The 19,441-nt window shown below is 36.2% G+C and overlaps 1 protein-coding gene across 2 annotated transcripts in view; it reads right to left on the minus strand.

Annotated features, from left to right (window-relative positions):
* The window catches only part of RMDN2 (regulator of microtubule dynamics 2), a gene marked incomplete at both ends in the record, with an annotated part of 53,555 nt that overhangs the window by 27,487 nt on the left and 6,627 nt on the right, over positions 1–19,441 (minus strand). The window contains 5 exons of one of the 2 annotated variants that reach the window (XM_079721279.1): positions 1,990–2,067; positions 3,438–3,513; positions 9,436–9,496; positions 14,320–14,422; positions 15,430–15,604. In XM_079721279.1, coding sequence (XP_079577405.1) covers positions 1,990–2,067; positions 3,438–3,513; positions 9,436–9,496; positions 14,320–14,422; positions 15,430–15,604 — 493 coding nt within the window. The remainder of the gene's footprint in view (positions 1–1,989; positions 2,068–3,437; positions 3,514–9,435; positions 9,497–14,319; positions 14,423–15,429; positions 15,605–19,441) is intronic. The other variant, XM_079721278.1, reaches the window with a different exon arrangement.

The following is a 19,441-nucleotide window of genomic DNA, read 5'->3' on the forward strand; positions in this document are numbered from 1 at the left end:
TAAAGACACAGACCTACTAGAGAATGGACTTGAAGATATGGGGAGGGGGAAGGGTAAGCTGTGACAAAGCAAAAGAGCGGCATGGACATATATACACTACCAAACGTAAGGTAGATAGCTAGTGGGAAGCAGCCGCATAGCACAGGGAGATCAGCTCGGTGCTTTGTGACCGCCTGGAGGGGTGGGATAAGGAGGGTGGGAGGGAGACGCAAAAGGGAGGGGATATGGGAACATATGTATATGTATAACTGATTAAATTTGTTATAAAGCAGAAAAGAAAAAAAAAATCTCAAAAAAAAAAAAGACTTGCTTCATGACCTCATATATGGTCAGTTTTGTAAACATTCAACATATGCTCGAAAATGTGTATCCTCTAATAGCTAGATACATATTTTCATCTATGTTTATTAGATCAAGGTTATTAAATGTAAGGTTCCAATCAATGTTTTACATACTTTTTAAATGTCTTTTGTTCTATTAATTACCAAAAGAAGGAGATAAAAATTCACCATTACGTGGTATCCTTACTTCCCTTTCATGTCTTTTTATCTCTCCTTCATATTTTCTATCTCTTTGTTCCTCTGTGCTGCTTCCAGGCAACATTTTCAGATTTGTCTTAAAGTTTGTTAATTCTCTCTTTAGTGGGGCCTATCTGCTACCAAATCTTTCCATTGAGTTTTCTTTTAATGACAAATAATATACTTTTTATATCAAAAATTGTTCCATTTTTTGAAATCTACCTGGTCATTTTTGTAGTCTCATGCTCCTCATCCATTTTTCCCCTAATTCATTTTAGTTTTATAAACACATTATGTGTAGGTAGCTGTTTAATATTCTGTATTCCATGTTTCCAAAATCTGAAGTCCTTTCAGATATACTTCTGTTCTCTTTTTTTGTTTCTTTTGACTGTCATTTATGATGGCTTGTTTCTTTGTATATATTCTATTATTTTTCACTGTGAGCTGAACTCTGCAAGAATGTTCTAAGGCTTGTGTGTGAAGACACAATCCTCCAGGAAGGATTAGCATTACCTTCTGCTATTTGTCTATGGCATGAAGATCAGGTTCCATTTGGAATTAAAATTTCCTTCTTGGGCTTTTTAAGACTAACTGTATAGTGTACATTCAAGTTCCAGACTCATGAGGTTGGGTCAATGGTTTTTAAATCTTAGGGAAGTCCCCTATCTTCATGAAGACTCAGATTCTTAATATTTAAAACTGGCATAATAAAAACTGCTTACAGGGTTGTTAAAAGGATGAAATGTGATAAGAAATATAAAATATAAAATGCACATCTGACATATATAGCAGGTATTCAGTAAAAGCAAACCTCCTGCTTCATCCCTAATCCTCTACAAGCCACAATTAAAAAGCTTCCTCTTTTGCCTATCCCAATTTTCTCATTCAGAAAGAGCAGTTCTCTTCAGGGTAATTTTTTTATGTAGCTGTTAAGATATATTTTCACATTCTGTTAACTTTCCATAAACAGGTGTCATTTAACACATTGGGTCTTAGAATCACCAGCTGCCTTTATTTATTTCTGTATGTCTTATGTCCCCTTCTAAATAAAGTTTCTTGAAGAAAAGGACAGCGAGCACATAATTTATGCTTAATAAACTCTGATAAAGGAAAAAAGTTCTCCCACAAAATAGAGCAGTGCACCAATACAGGGTGCATGGGTACTGGTGGCTGATCACCATCTGAGAAAAAGCACATTTAAAGGGAGACAGTGTGACTGCCGCAAGGGGAAATGGAAAGGCAGTAAAGAAAAGAATACATGCATTTATAAAATCATATATTGTGTACACACAATATATGATTGTGTGTACACACAAAATATATAAATTTATAAACTCAAAATATGTACTGATTTCATCATTTTCTCTATAGCAGGCACTAGGTAAAACAATAAAAGAGTAAGTCACTGAAAGTATATCATATAATCAGAGTACATTCAAATAAGCTTTACAGATAAAAGCTTTCAACTTACAGTGTAACAGTATCTTCCCTTGAGGTAATACAAAAAGGGTTCTTCAGGTAAAAATTCGATTGCTTTATCTAGATGCTCCTGAAAGAAAATCCAAAAGAAATATCTCCCAAGTTTCAGGTAGTGTTGAGTAGAACTCTGCCTAGTAAATTCAAAGGGACTTTATAATGTTGTTTTGTCTCCCTCCTCAATCTTTATCATTAATACAATTAAGCTTCTCAATAACTCAATCATCAAAATGCTCACAACTAGAACCAGAACTGTGATTATGATTTAATAAGGCTACAGAAAATGTCACCTTAAAAATAGAAAACATCCAAGTCACATTTTTGTCTGCCCATGACTTGCCTACCTAATACTTATTGATTGAGAGGCAAACTTACAAATGTCATATGATGTGGGTATAATGGAGAAAAAAATAGCAGAACTAGGTGATAGAAGAATCTACTCCCCTGACATTGTCAAATGGTTATAGGGAGCTGGAAAACAAAGAACTCTTTGCCCATTCCTAAAATTATTGACCCTGAGGGGTTATTTACTGAACGATTACAACTACAGGCACATGATACATAATGAGTATGCGCATTACTTATTTTATTCATCTATCATGGCAAATTTAAGCCCTAGATTGAATTCTACTCCTCCCAGCAAATCAATATGTATTAAATATTAACTAATTAGTGCCAGTCATGTTTATGATGTTGGTGTGCTCATGACTAAAAGGCTAAGCCTCTACCTTTAAAAAAATAATACTCGGGCTTCCTTGGTGGCACAGTGGTTGAGAGTCCGCCTGCCGATGCAGGGGACGCGGGTTTGTGCCCCGGCCCGGGAGGATTCCACATGCCACGGAGCGGCTGGGCCCACGCGCCATGGCCGCTGAGCTTGTGCGTCCGGACGCTGTGCTCCACAACGGGAGAGGCCGCGACAGTGAGAGGCCCGCGTACCACAAAAAAAAATAAATAAAATAAAATAATAATAATAATAATAATGGGCTTCCCTGGTGGCGCAGTGGTTGAGAGTCCGCCTGCCGATGCAGGGGACACGGGTTCGTGCCCCGGTCCGGGAGGATCCCACATGCCGCGGAGCGGCTGGGCCCGTGAGCCATGGCTGCTAAGCCTGCGCGTCCGGAGCCTGTGCTCCACAACGGGAGAGGCCACAACAGTGAGAGGTCTGCGTACAGCAAAAAAAAAAAAAAAAAAAAAAAAAAAAAAAAATAATAATAATAATAATACTCATCTACTATGTGACTTCCTTCAGGATCTATAATAATAATAATAATCCTTAATCACCCAAAGAGTTTGTTTCTTTTTTGGCACAGTACTATTTAAAGACTGTCATTTCATTTAAGTAAAAAAGATAAATTCCTAGAGATAAATCTGTTGAATAATATGATTTATACCTGTGAATGGAACATACAGCTACAGTAAAACATTTTTAATATCAAGAAATACCTTGAAGCGATATCCATAGTTAATTTTGTTTTGTAAGCCCTCAAACTCAGATACATAGCCACACAAAACCGCGTACCTGAAAAGAATAAAAACAGTGGACATTGTGTAAACTTTTAATCAAATACCATGAAATTTAACATTTAAAAAAAATCTCTAAACCATTCATTAATATTTAACAAAAGTATTCATATTGATGAATAAATAACCAATGTTTGACATTAACATGAGGCCAGTTTCTTCAGCTGTACCTGGGGATACTAACACCATCTATCTCATATGTGTGCTATGAGGGTAAAATATCTAAAACGTAATCGCTTACAATAGTGTCTGGCCTGGAGTGAGTTCCAAGAAAGATTAGCTGCTGCCATCACCTTCATCAACATCAGAGTCACAAAGAGACCCTCAGAAAAGCCTATTCACATAAGTATTAACCTGAAAAATACACTGTGTCAACAGATTCCTGCTTCTCTTTCGTAAAAATAAAAAGTTCAAGGCTCCCTTAACGTCATTTGAAAATTAAAATAAATATCATGACTAAAAACAAATACTAAAATCAAAGGTAATTTTAGAATATGTTTTTTCAAAAATTCCCCATGTCCTTCAATCCTTCCTTGGAAACACTGCATTCATTACTAGAAGAGTGCATCCCATGGATTCTTTACTTTTTTTCCCTTGGGAATATAAAATTTACATAAATAAATATTTGACTATAAATTATGTACACTATTTGTTCAGCAACTTGCTTCCTCTAAAAATTGGGCACAATATTTGTTCAGCAACTTGCTTCCTCTAAAAATTGGGCACATATTACTTTTTACGTTCAGACTGTTTCTGTCTGTGCAAAAGTATTCAGAGTGTTTCTGTCTGAAGCAAAATATTCATTTACCTAAATAATTCAAAAGTAGGTCTTAATTTTCACTTGCATTGTCATAACTGAAATGAAAAATGTGATTTTGGGTGTTATTTATCTTGATTGTTCCTGTAGATACACATAACTTTCAAATAAAAAATAGAAGTGAACAATTTTCTTAATTTGGAACAGTTAGACCATTCCTGAACACAAAAGATCACATAATTCACACAACTTATGCACAACCAATAAAATGGCCACTTTTCAGTTATAAGTTTTTTGACTTCTTAATTTTCATTAGAAAATCAATAATCTCCTAACAGTAGAAGCAAGAGTTATGACAAAAGCAACCTATTATGATCTGAGAACTTACCTAGATTAGGAGATACTACTTAAATTACTATCTTAAATACTATCTTAAATTACTATAATACATTTATCACAACTGTACTAATATTGATATACAATATTGAAAATTTTCAAAATGAACCAATATTAATATATTATTGTTAACTAAACTCCATGCTTCATTCTAATTTCCATCTGTTTTTCCCTCACGTCCTTAAATTTTGACATTTTCCTCTCCATCCCTCCTTCCATATTTATCCCTCTTAATTCACCTTGTTCAGTATCTCTTTCAACATGTGAAAATCTTTTAATTACTATTGTCATCCATCAAACACCCTGTTCCTCCTAATTTTGCGTCACTTGCAACATTTATAATCATACCTTCCACATCTTCACCCACTGAAAAAAATTACTGAACACACTAGTGTCTAAGAACTAGACCTGGAACTCTAGAATCATGATACTGTCAACAGTTATCCTTTTGAATGATTGAGGCTCAAACCCTTCTGCCAGCATGGGTGACAAAGAACCTTGCCCATATTTTAACATCTTGTCCCCAAGAATATTATGAGTGAACTTGCCTTAAAGCCTTCCTTAAATCCAGATATATTAGCTCAATTTCCCTACTCTATCTACTAGCAAAGAAAAAACAGATCATCTCACATTTTTAGAAAAATCTGTTGAGTCTTCTTGAACTTCATCACTCACAGAAAACCCAACTAACTATTTGTGCTGTAATCAAAGGAAAAGATTCTGTGTTCACTGATCTATAGTGGTGGAATCAATCTTCTATTTTTTGAAAATCAAAACAACTTATGCACATCTCTAGCTTTTACAGAGCTCTCTCAGCATGTTCTTTCCAAGTTACTCTGAGTGAAGAAAAAGAAAAAAGAAAAAAACGTGACTTAAGAAAACCATTATATGAAATATGTACATTTTCCCTTATAAACAATCTGTCACCAGAGTCTTATGTTTTTCATAATCATTTTGAAGTCTGCTTCTTTCAAGTCTAAAGTATTATTTATCTTCCTACATGTCATAAATTCAAAGTTTACCTGAACCACTTTTCCTCAAAGGATCATCATTTCTTTTCTGGCAATCAATCCCACCTATATCTGCATGTATGTGTTGTTGTTTTTCACACTGTTTATCTTGGAAAATGTAATTTAAAATTTTATTTTGTAAACTCTCAGGTTGATGGGAACTATGAAGAAAATTAACACACAATATGGTCTATTACCTCCATCTAGAGGTTGTTCTAACTATGTGTTGACAAAAATTCTGTATTTTCTTTGCATCTATAGTGAATATTTTAATAACTGACAAACATCCCTGTCTCAACAACTAGTAAACAACTACTAAAACAACTCCATTAGTTTCCCAGTAGCATTTTTGATTTAGCACCAATGCTATTTATACTGTGAAAAAGCAGAGGAAGAGTAAATAATAGATGAAATACTGAGTACATACAAATATAAGATCTAGTTTTTGTTTTTCCACTTATTGTATGACCCTTGGTTACTAATCACAACACCACACCAGACACACATATACTGCACCACACACACAGATGGCCTTGCTTTCTATAAAATGGAAACAGGTTGTTCTGTGAATCACATGCTAGAAGGCATGGGGATATAATTTGTGAACAGTAGAGCACAACAAATATGTAAGACATTATTTATAATTAAGGTCAGGCCTATTTGGCTAACAAACTGCAAATCCATTGGTGATTCTGCTCTCTTGATTCTAGAAGTATTTTAGGCTGGTACAACAAGAAAGACAGAATTATTTAGAAAGCTTATGTAGCCTGAAAGTTACAGAGCAATTTCATTTTGGAAAAGATGATGATGAAAAACAAGTCTTTAAAATAATATTTTTTTTCAATTATTCCCTCCATATCAACGCTTTATGATAATTATTTCTAATGATTGCATCTTTTATTTCAAACTGAAGGCTTATAAACCATCACAGAACCCTGTAAACTATGGGTCAGCAAACTGCAGGGCCAGGTAGGAAACATTTAACGTTGTGGGATCAGAGAGTCTCTGTTACAACTGCTCAACTTCATTGCTATGTACAAATGCACAGGTGTGGCTGTGCTCCAATAAAACTTTATTTACAAAAGCAGGCAGCTGCATTTGGCCTAGAGGCCATGTTTTGTCATTTATGCTGAATGAATGAGAAAAAGTCGTAACATACTGAAAAAAAATTCCAGCAGGATAAGACATTTTCATGACGTTTTATTACAATTAATTATAGAATCAGTTAACCTAAATATCACACATTGCTTAAGTCAAAGTCTTAATTTCTCTTTTTTCGTCACCCTAAACCTCTACTACTGTATTTAATTGAATGAGAATTCTTGTAGTCAGTAGGTACATCATAATATATTTTATGAATTAAGATAAAATCACATTGCTGTACAACAGAAATTAATACAACGTTGTAAATCAACTATACTTCAATGAAATAAATTTTAAAAATTGACATTTGAATTTATTAAATTTTAGCAACTGATCAGATTTTAATTGTTTTTTAATTAAAAACTGATACTGAATAAAAAATCATGTGAAACACAATTGGATCAGTACTCTGTGTGTGTCTGTGTGTATGTGAATAAGATTCACCCTTGGGGTTAAATCCCACAGTTATAAACAAGGCAATTAGTACACAACAAAAAGTGAAAAAAGATGAACAAAAGAAAAGTAGCCAGATTAGTGGAAGTCAGGCTGGGAAACCCACTGAGTAAGAGTTAAGCATAATCTGTCCTCACAAGGTAAGTTTAAGGTGCTTATGAAGTCTTCAAAGAAGAGTCAACATTGTTCCTTTATGGAAATTTGGAAGTTCACACTGATAAGTGTCCTCAAATTGAGGGTTAACATCAAATGTACATTTTGAATGTGATTCTCCATGGATGCAGATGCTTGTATGGGAGAAGGAAGAGGACAGCAGAGGAAGAGGAGGCGGAGGCTCAGAGTTAAGAGTAGGGCTTTGGTGTTCTTTCTGCAACCAAATCTGGCTAACCAACACCCGAACATCTCCATTATCGAAAGAGATGAAGCAAGTGTAGCTTGATCAGTATAAATTCATTACAGGTATACTAAAAATGGAAGAACAGAAGTACTTTAACACATTAATTTATTAATATCAGTATTATGCAAATTAGGTGAGGAAGGTAAAGCTGGCTATAGAAATAATAGCTAAGACCCTTACATTACTGGAGAAATGACCTTAAAGATATCTACCAGAGTGGGAAGCAGCCGCATAGCACAGGGAGATCAGCTCGGTGCTTTGTGACCGCCTGGAGGGGTGGGATAGGGAGGGTGGGAGGGAGACGCAAAAGGGAGGGGATATGGGAACATATGTATATGTAAAACTGATTAAATTTGTTATAAAGCAAAAAAAAAAAAAAAAAAGATATCTACCAGGATGTTAATTGCAAAATTACCTTTCTCCTAGAGTTGTGGCAGAGGCACTAGGGCACAGAACAATACTTTATCTGTTAGGTATACTCCGGCTCCTAAAGCAAGACACTCTACTACCCATGCATGACACATTAGTGAAATGATTCACAGGTTCTGCCAGGCTTAGCCCTTCACCCATCTCCAGGCTATATAAGAGAAGGCAGAGTTCGCTGAAGCAGAGAGAGACCTGGAGGGGGGATTTCTGCGAATAGAACTACTAGGGTACTTGGGTTCCACCTCCCACCTTCTCATGCGAGACGGAAGGGGGTAGCCTTGTTTCTCATTTTAAGTGATGGCAGCTTCAAAAGACCTATTCTTATTTTGGCATGTCCTTCAGAGTTTGGGGGACATAAAGAATGTTATCTGATTCCTGCCCAGGGAAGTTTTAGGATGAGAGTGTGTAAGTGGTGCTCCCCCTGCTGGTGGCAGTGTAAAGAAACAGGTCTGCTTTGGAAAAATCGTTTGCACTTTTGAGTTGGTGGGGCAAAAATGAATTTCCTGGAGGATAAATGTGGACCTGAAGAAAAGAAGTCATTTTGAGAGAGATTTGCCTAAGACTATCCCAGAAGAATAAAATAATCCCAAAGAGGGGTGGATTTCTGACAATCTAGGTCTGAGAGAAGGGTCAAAAATAAATTTATGACTATGTCTTCCTAGCACCTAAAGTACCAATATTACTGGGGAGAAAAAATAACTAAGAAACTAAGAAATGCTATAGAAATACAACTATGAGTAAAATGAAGTGTTAATTAAAAACAGTATTTTTCTTCTTATTTGTGTTTTATAATTGTAAATATACAAAGGATACAAAACAAAACATACTCAAGAATAAATTTTTTTGTCCCAAGGATATCCACCTGTACCCATCCAACTAATCAGATTTCCCTTGTTTGAGCTTTCTTATATTAGAAATGGCTTTCCTTTGACTTGTGGAATTTGTATACCTTGACTCATCAAGGTATAATGGCTGATGTGCTTTTATTCTTCTCTCTGCGTTTCATTTAGAAATGTGGCATCACTTTAGTATTTGTCTTCAAACAAAATGTTACATGAAATTAGATTTAATTAAATTTGTCATGTGCACAGTTATTGGACTTGGTAGATTCAGTTATGAATTCTTCAATGAAAGTTTATCTTAAATATATTTAAAATATATATACTGAAAAATACATGAGAATAAACAGAACAAGAACAGTTACTGTGCTATATACTAAACATTCTTTTTAGTGAATGTGACATGTTAAGTGGGTCAATAATATTTTAAAAATCCACTGCAATTTATAAAGAGGTATATCAGAATTTTTTAAAGACTGCATAAATTCTATGTACTTACCATAGATGACAATGTCCATTCATGGGTGCTCTAGTAATAGCTTTTTCACCTAATGTCTTTCCTGAAAGATAAATGCACTTACACTTATTACCTTCATCTGAGTTGGTGGGAGGTAAATTATTGAATTAAGCCAGTAGTTCCCAAAGTATGGTCCCAAGACCAGAAGCCATCACCTGGAATCTTGTTAGAAAAGCAAATTTTGGACCACATGAGGGACTTGATCATAAACTATGAGAGTCAGCAGTCTGCGTTAACTAGCCTCTAGTGATTCTGATGTATGCTCAAGTTTGAGACTCACTGGGTTAAGTGATTTAACCAAGTGCAAGAGAAGTCATTCAATCATTATCTAGAAGTGTTAATAGAAATTGTTTTGTAATTAACTCAACCAACATTTACTGAGTGCTTTCTAAGTATCATATTATGTGAGCCTCTGGGAATAAAAAGTCAAATAAGACACAGTTCTTGACTTCCAAGTAGGCAGCAGGTATATAAACAAACAAATTATGTGCAAAAAATAAATACAAGGTAAAAAGAGAGTATAACAGAGAATGGAGAGAGAAACTCTATCTAAAGGGCTAAGGGAAGATGTCCCAGAGAAGCTCTTGTCTAATCTTTCACAATAATGAGCAGGCTCAGTATATAAATAATTCCCCTAAATAACTTTACTTAGTTTTAGAATAACTTTTTTTTTTTTTTTTTTTTTTTTGTGTGCGGTACGCGGGCCTCTCACTGTTGTGGCCTCTCCCATTGTGGAGCACAGGCTCTGGACGTGCAGGCTCAGCGGCCATGGCTCACGGGCCCAGCCGCTCCGCGGCATGTGGGATCTTCCCGGACCGGGGCACGAACCCGTGTCCCCTGCATTGGCAGGCGGACTCCCAACCACTGCACCACCAGGGAAGCCCTAGAATAACTTTTAATAACCTATTAATTTTTGGATAGAGGTTTGTCTAACCCAGGGGTCCCCAACCCCCAGGCAGTGGACCGGTACTGGTCCGCAGCCTGTTAGGAACCAGACCACACAGCAGGAGGTGAGCCGCGGGCGAGTGGGCAAAGCTTCATCTGCTGCTCCCCGTCGCTCCCCACCACCCCCCCGCCCCGGGGGAAAAACTTTCTTCCACGAAACTGGTCCCTGGTGCCAAAAAGGGTGGGGACCACTGGTCTAAATCAAATTCTGAAAATCTTTCTCAAAAAGTGGCTGTTTTATTTTATACCATCTCCTTTTCCCTGCTCTAATTTTTTTTTTTTTTTGCTTGAAGAGACTATCCAATGATCTACAAAATGCTCTTCTAAATAAGTAGTTTAGATAATTTTTTTTTTTTTTTTTTTTTTTTTTTTTTTTTTTTGTGGTATGCGGGCCTCTCACTGTTGTGGCCTCTCCCGTTGCGGAGCACAGGCTCCGGATGCGCAGGCTCAGCAGCCATGGCTCACGGGCCCAGCCGCTCCGCGGCATATGGGATCCTCCCAGACCGGGGCACGAACCCGTATCCCCTGCATCGGCAGGCGGACTCTCAACCACTGCGCCACCAGGGAGGCCCTAGATAATTTTTATAAATAAAGATATTTTATTCTAAAATCATTCTCCTATTTGTTATTTGCTAAGGTGGTACTTTATAGCTCTGTTCATTAAGAGAACTACCCTGTATAGAAATCTACATAAACTCGAAAAAAACTAAAAGGAAGTATTTTAAAATAATAACTGATAATACATTGTGGACATATATTAAAAGAGTTAGTAATTTGGTAATGAATGATCGAAAAACATAAATACTTTTAAATGTACAGACTTTAAAAACTAAATCAACATTTTCCCTACATTGCCAAATGAACAAAAATAGCTTTTAGGGCACTGCCACAAGCTTAAAATAGATGTGATTCCATCGTTCTGAGAATATAAAATGGAGCTGGGTACTATACAGATTGGTTTTACAGCCTCATTTATGCAGCTTCAGCCTGAAAGGAAAGCTATTTCCCTTACAAAATTGTATTTTGTGATCTATTTGTGGCATTTGTATCAGTCATTTAATTCTGAAAATTACAATAATGTTCTTTTAGATATAAGATTCATGTTTTATTTGGAAGACAAGTATGATCAATCATAGTACGTCCACAGATGTACTGCATACCCCAGTTGGAGGTTTAGGAAAGAATTCTGTACTCTTCAGTGATCCAATCTTCCCTCGGCATACAAGTTCAAATATACTGTTTTGAGCAATAATAGCACTCTTCCTCCCTTGTACTGGGTGCCAATGCCCTTCAACTCCAGTCTCCAATGTCTCAGTTCCAGTGTTCTTTGCCATCACCTTTGCCAGGCACTTACTACCTGTGCATTGAATTACAATTGCCTGTCTCCATATTGATCTTGTCAGTAAGTTCCTTAGTGTAACACTGTCTTGATCATATTCATGTCCCTCCTTTTCTCCTTCCCTCACCCCTCATTTTTTTTTTTTTTTTTCTGCTACGCGGGCCTCTCACTGTTGTGGCCTCTCCCGCCGCGGAGCACAGGCTCCGGACGCGCAGGCCCAGCGGCCATGGCCCACGGGCCCAGCCGCTCCACGGCACGTGGGACCCTCCCGGACCGGGGCACGAACCCGCGTTCCCTGCATCGGCAGGCGGACTCTCAACCACTGCGCCACCAGGGAAGCCCCCTCACCCCTCATTTTAACTTTTTTCCTAGACACAGTGATTTCGAATAAATATTTTGAATAAATAAATAAAAATTTCTCATAAATATGTCTTGGATAAAAAATAGGAATTCTGTTAAATTTGTTTCTATAACTGCATGAACACATCTGAGGGGTCGCTGTTTTTTCTTTGACACTATAAACTTTTCTCTTCTTTGAATATATCCTGTCTCAATCCATGCTCCTTTCTTGTACTTGGGTACGAGAGTTTGGATTTCCTCCAGCCTACTTCTTTCTCCATTTTCACCATCTCATACATTAACTCAGTTAAACTCTCACTCCATTTAAAAATACCGATCCCAAGTAATTTTACTATGTGAGACTTACTTCCAGAAGAAAGAGTTCCCTGCATCAACGTTCACCCCCGCCATCATATCCTCCTTTCTGTTATACCCTCTCTTAATATGCCACATTCTTCTTTACTAACGACTTACTTCAGTGTGTTTCTTTATATGTAGGATTATTTTAGTAATACTATCTTCCCCACAAAGCCATAAGCTCCTTGCAGTCTGAGAACATGTCTAGTTTGCTATCATATTTCTACCTTCTAACATAGGAGAAGCCGTAATGCCCAGGGCAGGGAGGTGCTCAAGAAAAAAAATACATTTAATATATATTTTTAAATTATTTAATATATATTTAATATTGACAGATGTTGGAACAGTTTACATAGATATACTCTGACTCTCTCAGTAGATATAAAAATAAGTCAGTTTGTTCTCTTTGGCTAAATTTTTATTTACCTTCATGTTAATAAATCTCTTCCCTAGAATTCCATTTTGTTTATGGTCTGCAAGAAGGATTGCTACAGAAAAACTGCCCCACAAAGCTGATGATGAATATGTAAAGAATAAGAAGGGGAATTCCTTCCATCCTCCTCCCACTAAGAATTAAAGTACTTAGCAAAGAAACCTATAAGCGGAAGAAATGTAATTTCAAGGAACTTGGAAATATTTCCTTCTTAGAAATAAAAATGACAGGGAACTAGAGTAGAAGGAGATGGGCAGTATCATTATCTTCTTGCTGTTTCTTCCTCATGCTATCTCAGAGAAGGAAAGCCTGGAAAAGAGAAGACTTTGGAATAAAAACAAAAAACAAAAAACAAAAAAACTAAAGAAGTTTTGATGTCAAATTACTATCCTGAAACTTAGGGGGCTTTTTGCAAGAAAGAGTTTGATACTCAGTGAGAGCCAAGGTTTATATACATATCAAATTTGACATTCTAGCTGTTTTTCATTTTTTGTTTTTTTTTGCGGTACACGGGCCTCTCACCATTGTGGCCTCTCCCGTTGCGGAGCACAGGCTCCGGATGCACAGGCTCAGCGGCCGTGGCTCACGGGCCCAGCCGCTCCGCAGCATGTGGGATCCTCCCGGACCAGAGCATGAACCCGTGTCCCCCGCATCAGCAGGCGGACTCTCAACCACTGCACCACTAGGGAAGCCCAAGCTGTTTTTCTTTTGTTGTTGTTACTTTGGAAAATAGAGGACAGTATAATGAACAACTATGGACTCATTGCTCAGCTTAACCAATTAGCTAAAACAAGGCTAATCTTGTTTTATCAAGATAAATTTTGAAAACAACATTAAAGTATGAGTAGTTATTTATTTGTGGTACCTGGAGTTCTACGTTACAGGGAGTAAGGAGGGTTATTTTAATTGTGGTGAAAGACTACTGCTATTATCGCTTCTCATATTATTACCACTTACTGTCTCATCTTTCTGTGATTTTATAAACTTTAAAAGCTGGAATTTGAGTTTTTCAGTTACCTGTTCTAGTATGCTCAAATATTTTTTAATAACATGTACTTTTATTCTAAAAAAACCTTTCTGGGGGCTTCCCGCAGTGGTTGAGAGTCCACCTGCTGATGCAAGGGAACACGGGTTCGTGCCCCGGTCCGGGAGGATCCCACATGCCGCGGAGTGGCTGGGCCCGTGAGCCATGGCCGCTGAGCCTGCGTGTCCGGAGCCTGTGCTCCGCAACGGGAGAGGCCACAACAGTGAGAGGCTTGCGTACCGCAAAATAAAACAAAAAAACAAAAAAAACCCTTTCTGTCCTTAGACTATATAAGTACTAGGATATGTTGAAATAGATTAAACATACTTGTTTTAGCTAAGATAATTAAGCTTTAATTAAAATTCATTAGTGGTTTACTATAGATAATGATTACTACTTGAGGATAATTAATATTTACAAAATACTTACCAATATTAGCATAATGCTTCTTTTCTTGTGCATTTGTAGATAGCTCGTACATGTCTCCATAAGCACGAGCAAACCGCCAAATAAACTCTATTTCATCTCTAAACTGAATAGACAGAACTGCACATTAGATAAACTCAGAAACGTGACCAGACTGTGTTTTCCACTGCAACTTTTTAAAAATTAGGTAAACTGGTACTTAGAAATGACTGTATCTATTCATGTGCATATCACACTTTAAGTTCAAATATTCATGGCTACAAAATGTGATGTAATGTAGTGTTACATTTGGATCTTAAAACCAATGAATATTATGCCGACACCAGCTCCACACATACAAAGACGAGAAACTTGATAGGTGTCAGAATTTATAAGTTCTCTCTGGGTTGTAGTATCCTCTCCTTGTTTTCCTTTCTAAGTTATCTATTATTAATATGATGCTTCAATGGGCATTTCAGATAATATCTTGAAGTTATTAGAGATTACATACATTCAAAAGAGGAGTCATATTTTTTACCTAAATTACCTAAATACAATCCTGGAGATTTAAAAACTTTTAGGTAATGTGTTTAGAGTTGCTAAATCCTCAAAGGTTAGACTTAAATCTCTCATGGGAAAGAAAAAGATTTATTGACCTTTGTGATATTGCAAAACCCACCGTTTTTTTTTCCTTTGGTGGTGGTGGGAAGGATGAGCTTTCCCAATTCAGCCCAGCATTAAACACTGGAAAACGATTACTGGTAGGACACAGTGAAATACTAATGGCTGTTATATTAGTAACTGTAAGGTAGCGAGCTTAAAATGTAGCTTTTCCTCCCTCCAGAGAAGCAGTATGTCTTATTCTTTATCTGTTACAAAATATTTATGAAACATAACAGATTGACAAAATCAGTGTCAGTCTGTATAATATCTCTGGTTTTCATTTTTATGACCGTAGAGCCTAATAAACTCTTATACTTTTAAAAAATTGTAGTGATATTATAAAAAAATTTACATCAATCATTTAGCTTGTGTAAACTGTGACACAATTGTTATGGTCACAACATGAATGGGACAGTAGATTAAATAAAAAATTAAAACTATACAAGCATGTTATTATCACATATTTCTTACCTTTTCTTTGTGGTCACAAAGTAGTTCAAAACTCTCCATTTTGCTGGACTCATTCATACGTAAATTATCAGCCATCTGAATAAGGGCATCTAAATTTAATTCCTCTACATGAGTGTTAAATGCCTTAGGGAGTGGAAAACTCTGTTCTTCGGTATCAGTATTAGCTGTAATATACCTAAAATTGCAGAAATAATCATCAACTCTCTGTAAAGTTATACTATAATGGATAGAGTGATCCTTTTAAAATGTAAGTCAAATCATTTCACTCTTAGGCTTGAAACACTGTAATGGTGCCCCTTTTCACCCAGAAAAAGCTCAAGTCCTAATAACAGTCTATGAGGCTAGATGAGATTTGCCTCTCCCAGCTCAGTCACCTCTCTGACCTTGTTTCCCACCACGTTTCTCACTCAGTCAATTGTGTGCTGGCTGCCCAGCTGTTCCTTAAACAAGCCAGGGACACTCCTACCTCAAGACCTTTTCTTGCTGTTCCTGCTGATGGAATGGCTCTTCCTTCAGAAGGGGACATAACTCACACCCTCACCTCCTTCAAGTCTCTGTCAATGTCATCTTCTCAATGTGATCCATCCAGACCACTCAATTTAATGCTGCGACCACAACACTCCAAACTCCCTGTACATTTCCTTCACCTCCAGTCTCCCATATCATGCTTGACGTTTCTTTCTATAGTACATACTTCTAATATACGTTTTTTTCTATAGTACCTACTTCTAATATACTTTACTAACCTACTACACGTGCTATTTTTGTCAGTATCTCCCCCACCAGAATGCATGCTCCCTGACAACAGGATTCTTTGTTTTATTAATTGATGTCATCAAGTGCCTAGAACAGCACCTGACACATAGTGGACACACACTAAATATTGCTGAATGAATGATACAGAGTTGTAGGAACTCAGCAGGCACTCAGGTATATATATTAAATATATATATAATATACATCTATACACACATATGTATGTATTTTTATACACACATATGTATGTATTTTATATACGTATGCACACACGCACATATGTTAATTTGTAGTTCAAGACGATATTCTCTTAGATTAGTCTTTAAAAATTCATGCTACCTCCCACATTTCCTTTTTGGTAGCATACAATGCAAACAACTTGTTTTCATTTATTTACACACTGTTCTGTTCTAAAAAGATTTTAAGGAGGTATATAAGGATATATAACATATAAGAGAACAAATCAGAAGTGGTAGGAAAAGATAAAAACAAGGCCAAATGTGAATGAGGTCAATAAAAAAGTACATATACTTTAGCTATCTATACCGTTGCTACAAGGCACACAAATGTGGTTCTACATCTTCCAGCAGCTAAAGCAGTCACAGTTCCCAATAGATTCTAACAAAGATAGAAATGAAGCAAGTTCTTGAGAGAAATGCACTTTTTTCCAATAATAAGACTCAAGTTTCCTTCAAAGTCCTTACAAAGAAGACACTATGTGAAATGATGCTCAACTTCTTCAACAACATTATCAGTGGCAACTTCATTCTTCTAATTGCTCAAACCAAAAAACTTAGGATCATCCTTGACTTCTTTGTCTCTCCTAAGCAACATTCAGAAATTCCTGTTAGTTCTATCTTCAAAATATATCCAGAACCCAGCCACCTCTCACCGCCTTTGCCCACTACTCCCCTGGTCTAGACCACCATCACGTTATCTGGGTTATTGCAATGGCCTCCTATCATGTCTCCCTGCTTTAGTCCTTGACCATTGTAGTTTATTCTCAACATAGGAGCCAGAATGGTCCTTTAAAAAGCTGAATCAGATCATGTCACCCTTTGCTCAAAACCTTCCAGTGGATGACCAAATCAGAGTAAAAACCTAAGTCCTTAGAGTTGTCTACAAGACCCTACATAATCTAGTCCAATACCTCTGACCTCATCTCCTACCACTCTCTTGCTTGCTCAGCACTCCAGGAACTCTGGCTTCCTTGATATTCCTTGAACACATCAGCCATGTTCCTGCTTTAACATCTGTATTTGCTGTCTTTCTGCCTGCTATGTTCTCCATGGATATCCACATAATTTACTTCCTCACCTGTTTCACACACTTGTTCAAACATAACCTTCATATTATTGCATATGATACGATTATTTACATAGAACACATTAAAAAAACCCTACAAATTATGAGACTAATAGAGTTTAGCAGGTTGGCTGCATATAAGATTAAGATATGAAAGTGAGTTTCATTTTTAATATATTAGCAGCAAAAAGCCTAAAAAACAAAATTATATAAAATACTTTACTTACAATGATCTCAGAGAATATCAGACACCCAGGAACAAATCTAATAAAACATATGTAAAAATTCTATGGAGCATATCATAAAAGATATATTAAAAGCTGTTTATAAAAGAACCTAAATTCATGGAAAAATATATCATGTTCATGGCTAGAAACAACTGATACTATAAATAAGCAAATTCTCTCCAGATTAATTCAATGTAATTCCAATTTTATAAACCTCACCAGAAATTTCATAGAATTTAATAAGATGAACCTAAAAGTTACATGAAAAGGTAAAGAGCCGAGAATAGTCAAAGCACTGTTAAGAAGGAGAGCAGGGAGAGAAGACTTACCTCACCAGATATTAGGACCTATCGTGCAGCTGTAATAATTAAAGACAGTGTGCTATTGGTACAAGGATAGGTGAGTGACTGACAGAACAGAACAGAGCCAAGAAACAGCCTCATACACAAATGAAAGTGTGGTATATGACAGATGTGACATGTCAGATTAGTGAGAAGTTAACAGACTGAGCTGGAAAAGAATGGTTATCTCTACGGAAAAAGTTGAAATTGAATCTCTGTCTTATAATATTAAAAATAACTCTAAGGTATAAGGATGGTATAAGGAATTAAGTGTTAAAAATAATTTTTTAAACTCTAAATGGAAAATATAGGTGAATAACTTTTAGTCTATGGGGAAAGAAATTTTCTTAACCAAAATACAAAAGCATTAGCTATAAATGATTATTAATGATTATTAATTATGAATGATTAACCAATTTGACTATATTAAAATGAAAAACTGTTGCTAATCAAAAGATATATTCAAAAATGCAAAAACACAAATTAAAAACCAGGAATAGATATTTTGTAACATGTACAACTGGAGAACATTAATATCAAGAATACATAAATATTTTCTAAAATTCAATGAAAAAAACACAATAAATGCAACAGAAATAAGCTCAAAAGAGGTTTTCCCAAATGAAAAAATACATATAGCCAATAAACATAAGAAAAGATGTTCAACATTCACTAGTGATCAGAGAAATACAAATCATGACCACAGAGAGATATTATTGACACCTGTTGTATTTACAAAATTTAAAAATCTGACAATACTAAATGTTGGTCCAGAAGGGAAACATTACCTCATTCCTCAAGGCTTCTCACCACAAACCAGAGAAATGGCCTGGATAAAGAGTGGCTACACATACCTTACACCCTTCACAAAAATTAACTCAAATTGGGTCACAGACCTAAATATAAAATGTAAAACTATGAAGCTCCTAGAAGATAACATAGGAGAAAAACCTAGATAAATTTGGGTATGGCAATGACTTTTTAAATACAATACCAAAGGCATGATCCATGAAAGAAATAATTGATAAGCTTCTGCTCTGTGAAAGATAATGTCAAGAAAATGAGAAGCTACAGACTGAAAGTATTTGCAAAATACACATCTGAAAAAGGACGGTTATCCAAAATATACAAAGAACTCTTAAAACTCAACCATAAGAAAATGAACAATCTCATTTAAAAATGGGCCAAAGACCTTAACAGATACCTCACCAAAGAAGATATGCAGATGGAAAATAAGCACATGAAAAGATCCTTCACATCATATGTCATTACAGAAATGTAAACTAAAACAACGAGATACCACTACACACCTATTAGAATGGTCAAAATCCAGAATACCGACAACACCAAACACTGGGGAGGATGTGGAGTAACAGGAACTCT

This window comes from Hyperoodon ampullatus (assembly GCF_949752795.1).
Source record: "Hyperoodon ampullatus genome assembly, chromosome: 15".
NCBI lineage: Eukaryota > Metazoa > Chordata > Mammalia > Artiodactyla > Ziphiidae > Hyperoodon > Hyperoodon ampullatus.